Source organism: Chelonia mydas, chromosome 26, assembly GCF_015237465.2.
Source record: "Chelonia mydas isolate rCheMyd1 chromosome 26, rCheMyd1.pri.v2, whole genome shotgun sequence".
Taxonomy (NCBI): Eukaryota; Metazoa; Chordata; order Testudines; family Cheloniidae; genus Chelonia; species Chelonia mydas.
Window position 1 is genome coordinate 7189422 of NC_057859.1, and position 21019 is coordinate 7210440.

Below are 21019 nucleotides of genomic sequence, written 5' to 3' on the forward strand. Positions count from 1 at the left end.
GGGTGCAAGATCCGAGCTCGGGAGAAGCGGGGACTAGATCCGAGCCTGGGCTGGGGGGGGGGCGCTAGATCCGAGCCCGGGAGAAGCGGGGGCTAGATCCGAGCCCGGGCTGGCGGGGGCGCTAGATCCGAGCCCGGGAGAAGCGGGGGCTAGATCCGAGCCCGGGCTGGGCGGGGGGCGCTAGGTCCGAGCCCGGGAGAAGCGGGGGCTAGATCCGAGCCCGGGCTGGCGGGGGCACTAGATCCGAGCCCGGGAGAAGCGGGGGCTAGATCCGAGCCCGGGCTGGGCGGGGGGCGCTAGGTCCGAGCCCGGGAGAAGCGGGAGCTAGATCCGAGCCCGGGGCGGCCCCGGGGGACCCGAGTCCCGGCGCAGGGCGGAGGGAGGGCGCGGAGCAGGTGATCGCTCCCGGGGCGGGGAGAGGGGTTGGGGCCGGGGCCGGGGGAGGCGCCCGGCTGCCGGGAAGGGAAGTTCGCTGCCGAGCGGCGGGAGCGGAGCGGAGCGGGGCCCCTAACATGGCGGAGCAGCCCGGGGCGCCCAGCCCGAGACAGCAGCGCCGGGGGCCGGGGGCCGAGGAGCGGCCGCTGCCGCGCTGAGCCGAGCCGCCGCCAGCCGCCGCCAGCATGGCCCGCTGGGTCCCCACCAAGCGGGAGAAGTACGGGGCCGGTGAGTGCGCGCCGGGGGGGGCGTCCTCCTGTGCCCCCCTCCGCCCCTCTGAACCCCCCTCTCAAATACTGCCCCCGCCCCACTGCACCCCCCACCCAAACACTCCCCCCCGCCCCCCCGCCCCCCAACCCCCCCCAACACTCCCCCCGCCCCCCTGCACCCCCCACCCAAACACTTCCCCCCGCTCCACTGCACCCCCTGCACCCCCCAAACACTTCCCCCCGCCCCCAACCCCCCCAAACAGTCCCCCCGCCCCCCAACCCCCCCAAACACTCCCCCCCGCCCCACTGCCCCCCAACCCCCCAAACACTCCCCCCCGCCCCACCGCACCCCTGAACCCCCCACCCAAACACTTCCCCCCGCTCCACTGCACCCCCTGCACCCCCCAAACACTCCCCACCGCCCCCCTGCACCCCCCACCCAAACACTCCCCCTGCCCCACCGCACCCCTGAACCCCCAAACACTTCCCCCCGCTCCACCGCACCCCCTGCACCCCCAAACACTTCCCACCGCCCCCAACCCCCCCAAACACTCCCCACCGCCCCCCTGCACCCCCACCCAAACACTCCCCCTACCCCACCGCCCCCCAACCCCCCCCAAACACTCCCCCCGCCCCACCGCACCCCTGAACCCCCCACCCAAACACTCCCCCCCGCTCCACTACACCCCCTGCACCCCCAAACACTTCCCCCCGCCCCACCGCCCCCAAACCCCCCACCCAAACACTCCCCCTCTGCCCCCTGAACCCCTCTGCACCCCCCTCCCAAACACTGCCCCTGCCCCACCGCCCCCTGAACCCCCCACCCAAACACTGTTCCTCCACCCCACTGCACCCCCCAAACACTTCCCCTCCACCCCACTGCCCCCAACCCCCCCAAACACTCCCACCCACTGCCCCCCAGAACCCCCCACCCAAACACTGCCCCCGCCCCACTGCACCCCCTGCACCCCCCAAACACTGCCCCCGCCCCACTGCACCCCCTGCACCCCCCAAACACTTCCCCCGCCCCACTGCACCCCTGCACCCCCCTCCCAAACACTCCCCCGGCCCCACTGCACCCCCTGCACCCCACAAACACTTCCCCCCGCCCCACTGCCCCCCAACCCCTGCACCCAAACACTGCCCCGCCCCACTGCACCCCCCACCCAAATACTCCCCCTCCGCCCCACTTCTCCCCTGAACCCCCAACCCAAACACTGCCCCCGCTCCACCACACCCCCTGCCCCACTGCACCCCCCACCCAAATACTCCCCCTCCGCCCCACTGCCCCTCTGAACTCCCAACCCAAACACTGCTCCCGCCCCACCACACCCCCTGCCCCACTGCGCCCCCCACCCAAATACTCCCCCTGCACCCCCTCCCAAACACTGCCCCCGCCCCACTGCCCCCCGAACCCCCCACCCAAACAGTTCCCCTCTGTCCCACCGCACCCCCTGCACCCTCCAAACACTCCCCCCTGCCCCACTGCCCCCCAGAACCTCCCACCCAAACACTCCCCCCTGCCCCACTGCCCCCCAGAACCTCCCACCCAAACACTCCCCCCTGCCCCACTGCCCCCCAGAACCTCCCACCCAAACACTCCCCCCTGCCCCACTGCCCCCCAGAACCTCCCACCCAAACACTCCCCCCGCCCCCTGCCCCCCAGAACCCCCCACCCAAACAGTTCCCCTCTGCCCCACCGCACCCCCTGCACCCCCAAACACTCCCCCCGCCCCACTGCCCCCCTGCATCCCCCACCCAAACAGTTCCCCTCTGCCCCACCGCACCCCCTGCACCCTCCACACTCCCCCTCTGCCCCACCGCACCCCCTGCACCCTCCAAACACTCCCCCTCTGCCCCCCCACCCAAACACTCCCAAACACTCCCACTGCACCCCCCGCCCAAACACTTCCCCCTCCCCACTGCCCCTCTGAGCCCCCCACCCAAACACTCCCCCTCTCCCCACTGCTCCCCTGAGCCCCCAACCCAAACACTCCCCCCGCCCCACCACACCCCCTACCCCACTGCACCCCCCCACCCAAATACTCCCCCTCCGCCCCACTTCCCCCCTGAACCCCCCACCCAAACACTCCCTCTCTGCCCCTCCGTGCCACTGCCCCCCTGAACTCCCCAAACACTCCCCCTCTGCCCCACTGCACCCCCCACCCAAACACTCCCGCTCCGCCCCACCGCACCCCCTGCTCCACTGCACCCCTCCTGCACTGCCCCCTGGGGCTCCCCCATTTCCCAGTGCTCTGTCCTCACTGTATTGCCCCTGCCCTACTGTACCCCGCCCCCCCAAACACTCCTCCTCTGCCCTACTGTACCCCGCCCCCCCAAACACTCCTCCTCTGCCCCACTGCAACCCCCCCCCAAACACTCCTCCTCTGCCCCACTGCACCCCCCCCCCAAACACTCCTCCTCCGCACCATTGCAGTCCCCTTCCAACCCTAACACTGCCCGACCCCCCACCGCAACCCCCAGCCCAAATTCCTTCTCTCACCCCCTTCAGGGCCTTTTGATTTCATCCCATCCACCCCCTCTAAATTCCCCCTTTGAATTCTTTTGACTGCATTTGGATTACCTTCTCAGTCCTCTTTAATTCCTACCCCACTTTGTCTTTGCCTGAAGGTTTCAGCTGCTGATATTCCCTGGGACTTTATTTAACTTCAAGCGTGATCCGGGTCCAGTTCAGTTCTGTACTGCTCTGGTTTTTGCAATAATGCAAGTGTGTCTGCTGCCTTCGGACTAACCCTGTTTTGGGGGTAATTGTTGACTTGAGTCTGCCTCTAGGGCTGTCTGCAAAGGCTATCTCAGGATGGGGAAGGACGGGAGAGACTGCTGCGGTGTCCAGCTTCTGCGCACCCATGGGATATAGGGAAGGGAACGGGGTACTGAGGACAGAGTATGGCTGTGCAATGTTCTGGGGAGAGGAAGCTTTGGAGAGTGGTATAGGGAAGTGGGAATGAAGAGATGAGCTGCAAAAGCTGAGGTGGTGTCTGTTACCATCTGCCCTGCCTGTTTGCTGGCATTTAAAAATAATCGTGCAATGCTGGTTTCAGAGTAGCAGCCGTGTTAGTCTGTATTCGCAAAAAGAACAGGAGGACTTGTGGCACCTTAGAGACTCACCAATTTATTTGAGCATAAGCTTTCGTGAGCATAAGCTCACTGGTTTGCTACCTCTTAGGACAAGCTTAGCACCTGCTGCAACGGTTTGTGAGGGTCCCCCCCCCCCCTTTTTTTTTTTTTGGAGAACGTGATAAATTGAAAGCCACAACTTTTGAGCTGGTGAAGAAAATACCCTTGAGAAAACAAAAGAGCGGCCGGCAGGAAACCATGAATGACACAAACCACCCTGCAGCCTTTGTTTGAGCAAGATCTTCTTTCCCCCGTGGGAAACTTGTTGCTGTGGGGGAAGGTTTTAAACTGGATGGTTGAAAAGTGCAAAGCATGGCTGCTGTTGTGATGCTGTTTGGCATAGTTCCGCCCACTCGTTAAAAGGGATCAAGGCCCCGATCCTGCACTGATTTGCACAGGATAGGGCATGTGCACTTGCGAAAAGTCCCCACTGACTTTGAAAAGGCTCCACGTGAGAGCTGGGGCTGGCCCACTGCACGATCAGGGCCGCGGTGTGGTTTTATGGCTTAACAAAGTTACTAAACGCAGCACCGTCTTATCTAGCTTCTCCTGTGGTAACTTTTAGGGCGTGTAACATTTGCGCACCCTGAACTTTGTTTCTTTCTGTGCTGGCGATGACTCGGGCTCTCTCGTACGTCCGTATATTTCCTGGGTGGTGCGGGAGATTGTGTCTGTGGATTACCAGGGTTGCTTGAGCACTGCCATCCTGCAGAATGTACGATAATTGGTATAATGATGCCAGGTTAACAAAATAATCCGCACCCAAACAGTTGGGGCTAGATGGTGAGTTTAGGCACACTCGTGCGCAAGGCGTAGTACGAGAGCTCCACTTCAGAAACAGTCTTGGAAGGTAGCGTGACACAGACACAATTCTTTCATGTTTCAGGGGTTACGAATTTGCTGCTGGTCTATATTTTCCCAGAGGGCTGAGCTGCACTGGCCTGTGTGTAGGTGGAGGGGAGCCTGGGTTTTGCCCATTTCCCTCATCTCCTGACACAGGAGGAGAAAGCAGGTGTGCAGTGTGCTTATTTCTGTTCCCAGACAGGTATATAAAGGGGGAGATTCTTATTTCCCCCTTACTTGGGCATGGAGTCCGTAGTGTTCTGGCTTTTTCGTCTGTTTCACTAGCACTTTTGACAGGGTTAATTCATGCTTTCTTTAAGGAGCCGATGTTTGATGCTTATACTTGGCATGAAGTAGTTCTAGTTCTCGCTTTCGTATCTGGCTGGCTAATGGATTACAGAGGCGCATGTCAAGTGCTTCCCACCTAGGCCCCGATCCTGCACTTACAGAACACGTTTAATTTTACTAATGCGATGTGTCGTCATAGACGCCGACTTCGTGGGTGCTCCAGGGCTGGAAAAAATTAGTGGGTGCTTAGCACCCACCGGCAGCCAGCTCCCCCTTTCTCCCCCAGTGCCTCCCACCGGCCGGTGGCTCTGCTGATCAACTCCTCCCCCTCCCTGTCAGCACCTCCCGCCCGCCGTGATCAGCTGTTCCGCGGCATGCAGGAGGATCTGGGGGGATGGGGAGGAGCGGGGACGGGGCATGCTTGGGGGAAGGGGTGGAATTGGGCAGGAAGAGGCGGGGCAGGGGTGGGGTCTTGGGGGAAGGGGTGGAGTGTGGTGGGGCCTGGGGCTGAGTGGGGGTTGAGCACCCCCCGGGGAAAGGAAGAAGCGGGCGCCTGTGTGTGTGTTGTGGTAGTAAAGATAAGTATGTGCCCAAGTGTTTGCAAAAGCTGGGCCTTTCATAATAAAAGCTTTAAGAGATTTTCTTTAGTGCTTGTGGCTGGCACAAGAGGGAAGAGGTGGCAGAAGGGGCATTTAACTTTTTCTCCCACCAATATGCTCTCCCTGAGGATCCCAGTCTTGAGGAGTCCCCTCTTATTGAGAGGATACTTTAATACCCTTGGTAAGACTTCCAACAAGGGTGCCTATTAGTGCTAATTACTGGTGTTTGTGATGAGGAACTGAGCTGAGACCACCAGTTCATATCATTTAGGCTATTAGACAGTAACAATTTTCATTCACTACTTGCCTGGGCCATGTTCCAGCTGGTGGCTAAGCGAAAGGATCAAAATTGTGTGTGGTTGGGGTTTTTTGTTTTTTGTTTTCGGAGGATAGAATAGAAACATTATGGCAGGTAGAAAATAATCTGTGTTTTTGAAATTACATTAATGACGTGTGCGTGTATGTCAAATGGGGCTCTGCAAATTTCAACAGCATTGTGAAGAGTTCCCCAAAAAGTAACTGTTGTGATCCAGTGCCATCCTTTGATTTGTGCAAATTTCAGTACACAAAGATTTGTTTCCTGGACTCTTGTGACCAGTCTCCTCCAGTGGTTTGGCAGAATAACCTCTTCTGTTTGGACTCGGGCTCTCCTCAGAAGAGAGTGTCATTTGCAAAGTGTGTTTTAATGAGTGTATCTGTATTATGCAAATATGCAATTAGATTAGTTTGTTTGAAGTTGTATGGAAAGGAGTTGCAACTGACTGCCTGGAGTTCTTAATGTAATGCGTTCATCATCTGATTGATTGATTTTAAAATGATTAATTTGTGACAAAGGAAGTCCATAGCATTATTCCTTTCTCTGCTGGAGAGAGAAATATCTTGGAGCCAACAAGGGCTCCATTCTGTTTAACAATGTGATTAAAACTGCGATTAATTTTTTAATCCCAATTAATTTTTTTGAGTTAATCGCGTGAGATAACTGCCCTCGTGTTAATGTCCTCAGTGCTGTCTCAGGAATCTAATTAAAGGGATGCTTGAGTTGCACGCGTCCTTCCCATATTGCAATAGGTAAGTCAATAGTAGTGTTGTTACGGGCTCTCATTATCTGCTTAGAAACGAACTGTTCCTTGTAGTGACGGAACTATGCTGACTGCTTCAAGAGTTTAAAGCAGGGCTTTGGAGTGGAGCCCGTGGAGCAGCTCTGGAGCAGTGGAGCTGTAGGTTTTTGCCTGGAGCTGGAGCGGAGCCGGAGCACAGCTCCAAAGCTCTGGTTTAAAGAGACAGTGCATAGGTCTGCATTTAGCCTTCAATGTCAGTATTTCATTTGGGTTGCAGAAAGGTTTTCCTTTAAATCATCACACTATATTTTCTTTCATTAATCATCTTTTACTTCTTGCAGTGACCCCGAGGTGATTGCTTAGCAATTTCGGCACCAGGTCTGAAGTACGTTACCTAGACTCCCTGGTCCAAAGTACGTTCAGATCCTACTAGGGTCATATTTAGAGGGATGAAGGGCTGAGATCTGTAAATTTAGAATTACGCAGTTTACTGTGAGTGTGTGTTAAACCCATTTATAGTTAATGTCTTGCAGGTGAGAGTGCTCTAACTGGTGTGTGTGTGTGGGGGGGCTCTGTTCTGCAGAGACTACTTTGTCACTAAAGATTGTGAGTGTAAAAATTGGCATTTGTGCTAGTACCCGTGGCCAAAGCTTCCCCTCTCCCATTCCCCACAGTTATTTGATTATTTCAGTGAATGAGCTGGTGTTCTCAAGTGAGATTTGAGTGGACGGGACTCCATATCACACAATCACCATCACATTAGGCACTAATAACCCCCTTCCTGGCACTCTTCTCTTGGGACCAAGTTGCAGTAAGGATGCATTACTGTAATTGTTTAACTCTAACTCCCCCTCATCCCCCCCATCCTCCCAAATCTGGAGTATCAGAAAAAATTCATTATGAAGTGAACTCTAGTGAGATTGTAAATGAGTTCACTCTTATCTGCAATAAAACGGATTGTTTTTGTCATATGCCAAAAAGCATGACATATTTGTTGCCTTTGCCGTTATTTTTGCAGCAATGATGCCTGAATAACTTCACCAGTGAGAACAATGTCCCACATAAATGTCATGTTTTATCATTTCTTCTTATCTGACGACTCGAAAGGTATAGGGCTGTTATGCATATGGCTCACCATAACGGATATGTAGCTTTTCACTTCAAGGTCACCAGTTTGAATCCAGCTCATACTAGTAACTGTATTTATCTGATGGTTAGGCCCCAGTCATGTACAGATTTCTGCATGTGCTTAACTTTACACATGTGAGTAGTTTTACTGAAACTACTCACATGCTTAAAGTTAAGCATATGCAGGATCGGGGCTTCTGTGGTCTGTGTGGAATGAGTTGGTGGGTCTCAGAAGAGACAACCTGCATTAAGGCTTCTTTACCATGTTATCACAACAGAAGGGCCATGGAATTTGATTTTTAATTTTTTTATAAATTTGACACAAAATATCCGTGTTAGTTTTTAAGCATTTTTAAAGATTTTTATCTATTTAAATTTTCCACAGTTGCACGGAATTGTGGGTTTGAAGCATTTACGAAAATGTATTTTAATCTTTTACGATCATGGGAAATTATGGGGAAGTCAGACAATCATTCTTTAGTGACAGTAGACATTGAGAACTTCAAAAAGTTAAGCTTTAGTAGAACGCACGTCAGTATCGTGTCAAAATATACCAAGTAAATATCCCTGAATCAAACTCGAATAAGTTCGCAAGCAGCATTTTTCTTTCTTTGCCTGTCTGTAAATTTCAGTTATTGATGGAAATATTTTTTCATCGGTTTGTGTGTGTTCAGTGAAATCAACATTTATCGATGAAAATCGAATCTTTCAGAGCCTAATAATACCTCTGGGTAGGTAGCAGTCTTCAGTCTCCACAGATGTCAATCCAGCATCTTTAATTTTGATGTCTTCTTTTTAAATAGATACACCTTTGTAAAATGACAAATAATTACTTTTAGTTGTTATCGTGACCTATTAGACGTGCAATATTCTTACCTCCGAGAGGAGTCAGGGCTTGGAACTATTCTCCTTATAGAAGAGCAGTATTCATGCTGTGGAATGACCATGTACGCATTTGAGTTACGGTCTGCTGCATCATGTTTTAGGAATGGCAGTAATTTTTCAAATGTAAACCCGTGCCTGCCAACTACATTCATGATTTATGGGACCAGAAATGCACAGGGACAGAGGGTAAGAGAGCGCAGCAGAATGAGATTTCATTAATTTTTATTTTAGGCAACATTTTGAGTTGTGATCACTTCTGATATGGACGGTCATCATGATTGGGCGATTGCTCAGACTGCATCTGGTTTCTGCAGTGTGGTCTGAGAGTGTGTTTTGTGCTTTGCATGACCCTGCAGTATCACAGCATGTCCCGCTTTATTGTTAAAACTGTTTCACGTTACTAATAGTATCCCATCACTGAGGCTTTGTTGATATACAACAAAGTTCACTTTCGTTTTCAAGGTTTGTTTAAACTTGTTGCATGCTTACAATAGATCCTGGAACGTGCTAAGTGAAGGCCCAAATTCTGCAAACGGATCCTTGGCTGGGGCTTTAAATGGATATAAGGATCAGGCCACATGGATCCAACTGCAGGAGTGCATTCTAGGGGCTGGTCATGCAACTCTGACCTGGGTAAAACTTCCCCTAACTCCAGTTTGAGTAAGCATATCAAATTCTGCGGGCTTATCTGTACACAGAGTTGCACTGGTTGGACTAGATGACCTCCTGAGGTCCCTTCCAACCCTGAGATTCTATGATATGATAACTTGCAGTGTGATTTTTTTAAATCAGCTTAGTTAAATTGGTGGAAAATACTGCATGGAAATTATTATTATTATTATTTCAGTTTAAACCAAACGTGTTTCGGTTTAGCCAGGGGTGAAAGTAAGTCGAGTGACTTACCGGTACTCTGGGGCCAGCTCTGGCCCCCGGAAGGGGCGGGGTTGAGAGGGTCAGAGCCAGCCCCAGCCCTCCCTGTAAGGGAAGTGCCCCCCGCCACTGGGGTAGCAGCAGCAGCCCGGGGTTCCGGGGGCTATTTCAAGGGCCCGGGGCTCCCCTCTTCTAACACCCTGGCCCTTTAAATAGCCGCCGGAGCCCTGGAGTAGCGGCGGTGGGGCTCTCGCGGCTATTTAAAGGGCCCGGGCGGTAGAAGCAGGGGAGCCCCAGGCCCTTTAAATAGCTGCTAGAGCCCTGCAGCCGCCTCCCCAGGGCTCCAGTAGCGGGGCTCTGGAGGCAATTTAAGGGGCCTGGGGCTCCAGCCACTGCTGGGAGCCCCAGGCCCTTTAAATTGCCCCCTGGGGAAGCTGGGCTGCCCCAGTACGGTGCACCGGCTCTTGCCGGTACGCTGTACCGGGGCGTACCGGCTTACTTTCACCTCTGGGTTTAGCTGAAATCAGTTAGTGAAAGGTTTAAGCTACACTGAACGTAAGTCCCGGTCTACGCACAGAGTTGTATGGATATATCTAATGGTGTGATTTTTTTTTTATACCACTTTCACTGAACTGGTGCAGCTTTTGTATGTGGACTCTCTTATATTGGTTTAGACCTGGTTTGTATCGGTTTCTCTTGTGCTTGTAAATGTACAGATGCAAGCTAAACCACTATAATCAGTTTTAAACTGATATGAGAGAGTCCACACACAAAATCAGCACCAGTTCAATTAAACTGCTTTATGTTGAACCAAAGCGAATCCTGTGTGTATACAAGACTGAGTCATTCTTGAACTGGAAGAGAAGTATCCACGTGCGTAGGGGGTTGCACCCCTTTAACTAAACCAGTGCAAGTTTGTGTGTAGAGACGGCCCGAGTCATTTTTGTGTGCATGAAATTGGGAAGCAGATCATGTTAAGTGCTTGTCTCTTTCTTTGTGGGTCTGATCCTACTCCTAAGGAGGTTAGTCAAAGGCAGACCCTCCCCGTACCTCAGACTGTAATGGGAGCATGATGAAGCCTTGTTGTGTTTGCTGCTCTGTGTCTTGGCTAATTTTTTTTTAACACGGGTTTTCTTAAACACTCTCAATTGCACGACGACAGCCTGTTCCAAAAACACCTTAAACCTTCCTGCACTGGTTTTTACCAAGTCATCATTCTGAAATGTACACTTCGTGTTAATTGTTGTACTGGAACATGTGATTGTTCTCTTGCAAGCTCCCTGACTTAAGGATTTTCTCTCCCTCCCTCCCTCTTCTGGATGAAAAGGTATAATTTCCCAGTGGCCTTAAAACAACAAAAGTGAAACTGACCATATACTTCAGGATCTATGGCTGTACCTAAAGTAAGAGTGGTGCAGAAGTATTCTGTGCGTGCCATACAGTGTTTGGATGAAATCTGTGTTGAATGGTTAAAAGGGCAGGTTTGTGTGCATGTGTCCAGGGAAAAGGATTTAAGAAAAAGGGGGCCTGGAGGATATTGGAGAACTCAGTCTATGTGCATGCTTCTCTCATCTTCTAGACGAGGGATTTTTAAAACCATGTGCTTGCGTACCCACGGTTGGCAGTTGACTGGAGCAGGGAACAGGAGAAGAATAGAGTGGAGCAACTTAAGTTTAACAGGACTGGATGGAGCAGACCAGCCCAAGCCTGGCTAATTCTTTTCCGGGAAGGAGTTGCTGTGTTTTTCACAGGAAGGGAGGTGGGAGGCAGGGAGTAAGCCACTGAATCCTGCTTTTTTGACAGGGTGGAGGGAGGATGTGAGGATCCGGGTGGCTTCTGAGGCATTGTTTTTTTAAGAAGAGGGGAGAAGGAGCAGAGGGACCAGGTTGAGAGGAGGGGCTAGGAAGCGAAATGTTTCCGGCATGCCCAGGACCGCGAGAGGGCAGCAGCAACAGAGGGGCACTGCAAAGGCATGCGAGACAAGAGTGGGTGAAGATGTGCTAGTGGAAATCAAATCTACCTGGCTACAGGAGTGTGGCATGTAGGTGTGTTTAACCCAGGTTAGTAGGCTGTGTCCTTGGGGGAGCAAGTGTTGGGGAAACTTTCCAAGCTCTGCTCTGCAGAGCTGCTATTGATTTTCAAGGGTGCTTTCACTCATGGAGCAATTGCAGATTGGGGCATTTAGGCGGGGATTTTCAAAGGTGCCAAAGGAGATCAGGCACCAATCCTGTGGGAGTTGGAGGCCTTAACTTCCCTTTCAGCTCCTTTCAAATCTCATCCACAGCCTCCGATCCAACATCTGAGAGGACCACGATTTTTGCTCTGCGTTCTCCCGTGCTGTTTGCTTGTAGAATCTCTTTTCGATGTTCCTCCTAGCTGCCTAAACTGTAATTTCAAGCGTAAAGCAGCCCTCGTTGCTGGAGAGGGGCCTTTCATTTCCCGGCTCTTTTCCTTCCAGAGGGTTAGTATGGTCTTCTTTCTTTTTCGAAATCGCTTTCAATCCCCTCCACGTGGCCAAATTATTACTTCTGTTACCGATTGTTTGGATCTGGGGGTAAACTAGGACAAATAGCTGAGTTTGTTAGCTGTCAGCTATGTATTAGGAAGATTATCTCAGCTGCGCTTACTTGCAAATGGAGGAGTGGGCAGTAATGAGAACTGCATGGTTTCACAGAAACTCGGCCCCCCAAAGCTCTCCACCAGCATATCAGATTATAGCCCGTGTGTCACCAGAACTCACTGGCTGATCTTGTCCTGGTGGCGTGACATCATGTCCCTTTCATGGGTGTTGCATATGTAACGCCGACAGACCCCGGTCGGCGATGGGCGGGATCGAACCTGGGACCTCTGGAGCTTAGTGCATGAGCCTCTACAGCAGGGGTGGCCAATCTGTGGCTCTTCAGAAGTTAATATGCAGCTCCTGGTCTAGGCAGCGACTCTGGGGCTGGAGTTACAGGCGCCAACTTTCCAGTGTGCCGGGGGGTGCTCACTGCTCAACCCTGGCTCTGCCCCCACTCCACGCCTTCCCGCCCTCTCCCTGAGCCTGCCCTTCCCTCGCTCCTCCCTTTCTCCCCCCCCCCCCCCCCCCCCAGCCTCCTGCACGCCACGAAACAGCTGATGGGGAGGGAGTGGGAGGTGCTGATTGGCGGGGCTGCCGGTGGGTGGGAGGCGCTGGGAGTGGGGTGGGGGAGCTGCGGACGTATTACTGTGGCTCTTTGGCAGCGTACATTGGTAAATTCTGGCTCCTTCTCCGGCTCAGGTTGGGCACCCCTGCTCTGCAGCATGAGGTAAAAGCCAATTGGTTGTTAGCTAAGGCGGGAGAGCAGACTCATTTTATCTCTCTCTCTCTCAGTGGTCTTGGTGCCACTAGATGGGACAGAACACAACACCCAGGAGGTGTATGGGTTACACATACACTGTGGCAATTGGTAAAAATATGCAATGTATTATGCCTTAGTACCTATTACATTATTCTTTTACTAGCATTGAGTCTACTTCGTTTGTAAGCCCTTTGAGGCAGGGACTGTCTTTCTGTTTGGTTATGTTTGTGCAGCACCTAGCGCAGTGGTGACCTGGTCTAGCACTGAGGTCACTTGGCACTGCCGCAATAGAAAAAAATAGCAATCGAGTTCTTCGTGTACAAGGGGTTTTAGTCTCATACTTGTATCCGTTAGCGAAGACTAAACACAGCTCTGAAGCCTAGTCTGATACGCAGTTAATTTGTATTCGTTTCCTGACAACCAATTAATTCTTGATCTGCTTGGGGTGGCCATGGCAAAATGTGGAAAAGCATAGCCAATGATGGACTTCTGCTTATTCCGAGTGAACAAATGAACCCATTTTCTTCTCTGCAGCTAGTAGCAACATTGGATTGTGGAGGCTTACCACATTCTTGCCCTGTATTGTGGCAGTGAAGGGAAAGAAAAAACATGTACAGTCATCCCTTTTAATTGATTGTTTTGGTTAGAGACAGACTTTCATTGTGTATAAGAGTATTAAGCAGTTTAGACTTCAGCATTGTAAGAGAGCCAGAGTTAGGTTACAATTAAAAACGTTTAAATTCCTTCCGTGTTATTAATAACTGATATTATAGCTGCTAGAATTGTAATACTTAGGTCCTGATTTTCAGAGAGGCTGGACGCCTCCCTTTTGACTTTAATTGGAGTGTTAAGCGCTCAGCAATTTTGGAAAATTAGGTCCTTAGTTTTTCAGGATGGCTGCGTACCCTGTGTGCTGCTTATTGACTTCGCTTCACTTTGAAAATAGAAATACAGTCAGGTTCACTTCCTGGTTCTCTCCTGCCAGCCTGCTGTTGCAGTGTTTGGGTTGGAATCGATGCCCAGGGAAATATTTTAACTCCAGATCAAGACTGTTTTTCATTTAAATTAAAAAAAAAAAAAAAAGTTTTCTGTTTGGTAAAACTTCTTAAAAACAAACGCCACTGAAGAAGTGACCATCTTTGCACATATCAACAACCGCATATGCTCTTTTCTCCAACTGCATTACGAGTCACGCTAATTGGTTGCCACACTGAGAGCAATAAAAACACAACTTTTAAACAGGGAAAGCGACGAAGGGTCTGATTCTTCACTGCTGGACACAGAGCATTTTATCTCGGAAGTCCTATTGTTCTTTAATTTGGTTTTCTACAGTAACTATTGTGTTAAAGTTCACTTGGTGAAGTTCACTGTGCTTGGCTGGATGGCTGGGCCAAATCTGCATGTGTGGCCACGTCTACACTACCCGCCGGATCGGCGGGTAGTAATCGATCTATAGGGGATCGATTTATCTCGTCTAGTGTAGACGCGATAAATCGATCCCCGATCGCTCTGCCGTCGACTCCGGAACTCCACCACTGCGAGAGGCGGAAGCGGAGTTGACGGGGGAGCAGCGGCTGTCGATCCCGCGCCGCGAGGACGCGAAGTAAGTGATTCTAAGTCGATCTAAGATACGTCGACTTCAGCTGCGCTATTCTCGTAGCTGAAGTTGCATATCTTAGATCAATCCCCACCCCAGTGTAGACCAGGCCTGTGTGTGTGGGGGGGACTCCAAGAATAAAATGCTAAGATGGCGTGTGATCAGAAGAAGGTTGAGAACCCTCTACCGAGGCATTTGTGTACAGGAGGAAAGCGGTTGAACTGTTCAACCAGTCGGAGGTGCCACAAAGGAACTACATCCACGACCTCCGTCTGGTTCCAGTTTCTCAAATACAGTAGAACCTCAGAGTTACGAATGCCTCAAGATTGGAGGTTGTTTATAACTCTTAAGTGCTCATAACTTTGAACAAAACGTTCTGGTGGTTCTTTCAAAAGTTTACAACTGAACATTGGCTTAATACCTTTACTGTGCAGAAGAAAAATGCTGCTTTTAAGTACCTTAATTTAAATGAAACCAGCAGAGAAACAGTTTTCTTACTTAGTCAAATCTTTTTTTTAAATTTTCCCTTTTTTTTTAGTAGTTTATGTTTAGCACAGTACTGCACCGTGTTTGCTCTGTGTGTGTGTGTGTGTCTGTCTGTCTGTCTGTCTGTCTCCTGCTGCCTCATGGCATACTTCGATTCCAAATGAGGTGTGTGGTTGATGGGTCAGTTTGTAACTCTGAGATTCTACTGTATTATGTTTCTCAAGTAACAAAACAATAGTCAGGTCTCCCAAATGTAAACCTTTCAAGGGGAGATATATGGGCAAATCCTCCCTCTCCCCTTTATGATTTATTCTTTTTATTATAATGTGTTTTTTGAAGTATATAATAAGGACATGGGCAGGGTCAATCTCTTAATTTATCTTTCTGTTTAGTTCATTTCCACCTGGTAATCAGCAAAAGCAGAATTTTTACTGTACTAAGTAAGATGTAGGTAGTTCTGCATTTGCTGAGATTTGTTGGGATAGTCAGCAAACCACTGACTGCGTATAACAGGAAGCAGAATGTCTGTGTGCGTCACTGTCTCAGTCTAATAGTGTCCTTATTATCATAAGTGCCCCACAATCTTTAATATACACATATAAAGTTTGTGGATGATACCAAGCTGGGAGGGGTTACAAGTGCTTTGGAGGATAGGATTAAAATTCAAAATGATCTGGACAAACTGGAAAATGGTCTAAACTAAATGGGATGCAATTCAATAAGGACAAATGCAAAGTATTCCACTTAGAAAGGAACAATCAATTGCACATGTACAAAATGGGAAATGACTACCTGGGAAGGAGTACTACGGAAAGGGATCTGGGGGTCATAGTGGATCACAAGCTATATATGAGTCAACAGCGTAATGCTGTTGCAAAAAAAGTAGACATCATTCTGGGATGTATTGGCAGGAGTGTTGTAAGCAAGACACAAGAAATAATTCTTCAGCTCTACTCCGCACTGATTAGGTCTCAACTGGAGTATTGTGTCCAGTTCTGGGTGCCAAATTTCAGGAAAGATGTGAACAGATTGGAGAAAGTTCAAAGAAGAGCAACAATCACAATTAGAGATCTAGAAAACATGACCTGTGCGGGAAGATTGAAAAAAATTGGGTTTATTTAGTCTGGAGAAGAGAAGACTGAGAGGGGACATGAAAATAGTTTTCAAGTACATAAAAGGTTGTCGCAAGGAGGAGGGAGAAAAAATTGTTCTCCTTCTGAGGACAGGACAAGAAGCAATGGGCTTAAATTGCCGCAAGGGCGGTTTAGGTTGGACATTAGGAAAAACTTTCTAACTATCAGGGTGGTTAAGCACTGGACTAAATTGCCAAGAGAGGTTGTGGAATCTCTGTCATTGGAGATTTTTAAGAGCAGGTTAGACTAACACCTGTCAGGGATGGTCTAGATAACACTTAGTCCTGCCTTGAGTGCAGGGGACTGGACTAGTTGACCTTTCGCTGTCCCTTCCAGTCTTATGATTCTATGATATTTATTTTCACAGCACTCCTGTCAGGTACAGAAGTTTTCTGTCGCCATTTTACAGATGAGAGACAGAGGCAAAGAAACTCAGGCCTAGTCTACGCTAGAAAAAGTTTGCCCAGTATCCTACTGTAGATGCAGTTTATACTGGGGCGGGGGGGAGGGAGGGAGGAGTGTTTTTACAGGTATAGTATATACCAGTTCACTGAGCAAAATAATGTAAATGGGCAAAAGCACTCTTTTTTTGTTGGTATAACTGTTTTGCCTGCACAAAAATGTCACAGAAACATCACCGCTTAAGTGATGATATACCAGCAAAAATATCTAGTATAGACTTGGCTTAAGAGACTTGCTTCCACGGAAAGTCTGCAGTGGAGCAGGGAATTGAACCCGTGTCTCCTGAGTCCCAGACCAGTGCTTTTGGATAGGGATGGATTTCGCATGGACAATCTAAATGCTACAGGGACAGCTGGGTCATGGGGCCCAAATAGAACATGATCTGAAGATAGGTCCTTAACTCCTGTTCCGGAAGTGTGGTAGGGCTTTGGATGTATCTGTTGCAGGGCAAGTCTTGGCTGTATTTTTAAACATGTGTTGTAGCCGTGTCGGTCCCAGAATATTAGAGAGACAAGGTGGGGGAGGTAATATCGTTTATCTGTTGGTGAGGGAGACAAGCTTTTGACCTTATGTAGAGCTCTTCTGTAGGTTAGGGAAACTTACTCAGGGTGTCACAGCTAAATACAAGAGGGAACAGGTTGTTTAGCGTAAGTAGTTAACACACACTCACCTTGAACGGTCCTGTGAAATAGGTGTTTGACTTTTTACCTATGTGATAAGATTCCAGGACTGTCACTGTGCGTGTCACTCTGAACCCTAGACTGTTAGTTTAGTCAGTGTGAAGTGATGGGAACAGCTAGATGCCCAGCTGAGGTCTCTTTTCGTTTAGAATATCACCAGATTCAACCATCATTGGGATTGATGGTCGGTTACCATCCAGTTTTTAAGATCTCAGCTATTTTAGGCCCCTTTTTTTTAAACACTTTATGAATTATGCCTGTAGGACAGCACAGGCCTTCATCTAGCTTTTTGTTTTTAAATTATAACCATTAAATAACTAAAAATCACCGCACTGCTGATTCAGAAAAGGGTGCAAAAGTGACAGGGCTGGGAATGAATCTAGTGTATGTTAATTTCTTATGCTGGGATCTTCAGGAAACACACGAATGGTGCTGGCTGGAAAAAAAGAACCATGCATTTATTATAAAAACAAACAAAAATGTCCCTTTTTTAAATTAAAATTTCAGGTGGTTCCACAATGGGTCAAAAATGGGAGAGGGGGGAGGTTGGGAAAATTTAACCATTTTTTTTTCTAATTTCAAAATTTAAAATTTGATCTCATTTTCAAAATTTGAAAAGTTTAATGAACCAGTTCTACACATGAGCTACGTAGCCCATAGTCCGAGCAAAGAATTAGTTATTTGAGACTCCTCCCCTTATTGCCCAAGTGTTTAATTTGACATTTCTTTTGGTTAAAATTCCCTAGGAAAATATTCTTTTTAAGCAAACACATTAAGCTAAATTTATAACTGACTTAGTCCAAAACCATAAACACATTTATCCCTTTGCTGACAGAACAAAGACTGCATTTTTAGGCCCACTGCTTTTAATTTATGGCTGAAATGCCTAAAATATTTTAATGGTATCTGTGCCTTTGCCGGGAAACCTGCGTTAATAGAACTGAAAAATAAAAATGAACTGCTAGACAACTTTCTAGGTGGCCAGTTCTTGGTCAGCTCCAAAGACTGAAGATGTTCAAATCCAGAGCTTTGGTTTGGATACATCCCAAATACAATATGCACTTCCAGTTTAAATGATAAAAGTATCTTTCTGGTATGATACATACGGTATCGAGCAAGCTGATTTGCACATATTTAAGATTAAGTGCTTTAAAAAAATATAATTTACTTTAGTAATCTGTTAAAGGTTTTAGATAGGTGTCCAAGAACTCACGCAAAACTTTCCTAAGAGGTAATAATTCTTCTGCATGGGACATTATTCTTTATTTATGTCCTTTTCCACTTTCTGATCTTAGGAAGCATTGTTGCAAAGAAAACTGATCCCAATCTGGAAGGGAAAGTGCTAACTTGGTGCAAAAAGCTGGAACAAATGGTTCAGATAAACCTGAGATAAAAGTTTTCTGTTCGTGGCAACCTTAGAGCTTTAATCTTTCTGTAACGATAATATATTGGTATTTTTAAATTCAGTGCTTGGTGCCTGTCTTCTATAGCTCCAATACGTCTGCCACACAGTAAATATATATTAAAAAAAAAAAGAGTACTTGTGGCACCTTAGAGACTAACAAATTTATTTGAGCATAAGCTTTTGTGAGCTTATGCTCAAATAAATGTGTTAGTCTCTAAGGTGCCACAAGTACTCCTTTTCTTTTTTCAGAGTAACAGCCGTGTTAGTCTGTATTCGCAAAATTCCTTTTGTGTTGTATAATTGTATTCCTTTTCTTTTTGCGAATACAGACTAACACGGCTGCTACTCTGAAACCTGGCAGTAAATACAGATATAGATATCAACTATCTTGTTCTGAAAGAGGTTTTATCTGCTGTTGGGATGGCTTAAATATATGGGACCTAATTCTTATTTACACTAAACCTGATTTACACCACTCGGGCAACATAAAGTGGTCTCCAAGTGAGTGTAAATGTAATTTACCAGAGTTGCATAAAGTGGCCTCAGTGTAAATGAGAATCAGGTCCTAGGTTTGTAGTACCTAAACCCTCGTTCTTCATTGCCTTATTACATCTTGTGCAGTCATGTGCATTGTGGGTATGAAATCTGTCATTCTGATTCCATACTGGCATGCTTCCACTTTGCACAGGTGTAAAAAGCTGACGGATGTGCAAAGCAGTGAAGCATTAACGCCAATCAACTCACAGGAATCTCAGGATACCTCCCTCCATGATTCTGACAAAACAGGTCCATGTCGGGTTCTTTCAGGTAACTTTAAAAACTGGTGTTCTGGGTGGGCATTGACCTTCTCTTTGGCACTGTCCGTAAGAGACTGGACAATAGCAAGCTAGGTAGAGAAATTGACCAGAAGCCAGAGTCTGATTCCATTAAAGCCAGAGTCTGATTCCATTAAAGACAGGCAAAACTCCTGCTGATTTCCATGATCATGTGGCGGTGGAAGAAAGATCATATTGTGGATTAGAATGACCGAGCTAAAGTAAATCACTAGGATTTAACATATTTTTGAGAGATTAATACCTTTCAAGTTGGGTGTTTCACCTCTTTGAAATCTGAGCAGCAACTAGCCCTGCAGGGCATGGGGGGGAAAGCACCTTACAAACACAATAGCACACTTTTACCGAATCAGTTCTATAAACCACCTGTCGCTCTGGGATCTAGGTCCCATGCCTAGACTGTAGATAGGAGTGAGAGCTGTCCAGAGGGAACAGTCAGGTCTCGTGTCCTGTTTGCAGGGAAGTTCACTATATCAGGGATGAGAGAGGAATCAGATGCCTCTGGTGATAAATGAATAAAGAATGCACATGGCATGTAGATTCCTTTTGCGAATTTGGAGCTAATAAAAGACGCCAGCTTGGTAGTCGTCGGGTCTGAAGTCCTTTGTTTATCCTCAGAACAGGCATGCTGTGGGCAGTGACTGGGCATGCTGCCAGCGTGTCTCAATCCTGCCCTGAAGTGACCACCTCTAGGAGTGAAAAGGAGACTTGGGTCTCGTAGACCCGTTCTCCCCTTCTGCTTTCTGCTGAGACTGCCAAAGGGGCATCTGTTGTGATGCAGATGCCAGCATCCATTAACAACTGGGCTGAGATCACCAACTCATAGGCACTGAATGGTTATCAAGTGGTGGTAATAATTTATTGGCATTGACCCGAACTGAAATGGTCAATGGCCTTAGCAGCTGCTTGTCACTGAGGCTGATATTCCAGGATCCTATCTTCCCTTTCTATTTGTTTGAACTCTGTTCAAAACACAGGCCCAATTCTCGTTGAATGCAGGGCATATGTTGAGGACTGGTAATGTACGAAGAGCAAAAGTTGAGGGAGCACAGTGCCTCTTTACTGCTGTCTGACTGAGTTTGTAGACAATGTTAGGCATCAGGGTCTTGTATTAGCTTAGAAAGGAGATGAATAAGAGGGGACATAAGAATGGCCATACTGGGTCAGACCAAAGGTCCATCTAGCCCAGTATCCTGTCTTCCAACAGTGGCCAGTGCCAGGTGCCCTGGAGGGAATGAACAGAACAGGTCATCATCAAGTGATCCATCCCCTGTCGCTCATTCCCAGCTTCTGGCAAATAGAGGCTCGGGACACCATCCTTGCCCATCCTGGCTAATAGTCATTGATGGACCTATCCTTCATGAACTTATCTAGTTCTTTTTTGAACCCTGTTATAGTCTTGGCCTTCCCAACATCCTCTGGCAAAGAGTTCCACAGGTTGGCTTTGCGTTGTGTGAAGAAATACTTCCTTTTGACATAAGAATATATAAATGAATGCTCAGAGTAGATCACGATCTTCTGCTCCCCCCTATCTCATAGCACAAGCACAGGTGGACGTTCAATGAAATTAAAAGGACTTGAAGATTTTATCGTATTTACAAATTAATTAAATTAAAAAGTGAGAATTTCCAAACAAGTGAAAGGAAATGC

At 48.4% G+C, this 21019-nt stretch overlaps 1 protein-coding gene across 4 annotated transcripts in view; it reads left to right on the forward strand.

Annotated features, from left to right (window-relative positions):
- The first annotated feature begins 445 nt into the window (after positions 1 to 445).
- Positions 446 to 21019, forward strand: part of DOCK5 (dedicator of cytokinesis 5) — a 132456-nt gene continuing 111882 nt past the window's right edge. For all 4 annotated transcript variants that reach the window (XR_006287520.1, XM_037886154.2, XM_043536224.1 and 1 more), the window contains exon 1: positions 446 to 663. Coding sequence is in view for 3 of the 4 variants with exons in the window: in XM_037886154.2 (XP_037742082.1) it covers positions 621 to 663 (43 nt within the window). In the remaining variant the exon portion in view is untranslated. The remainder of the gene's footprint in view (positions 664 to 21019) is intronic.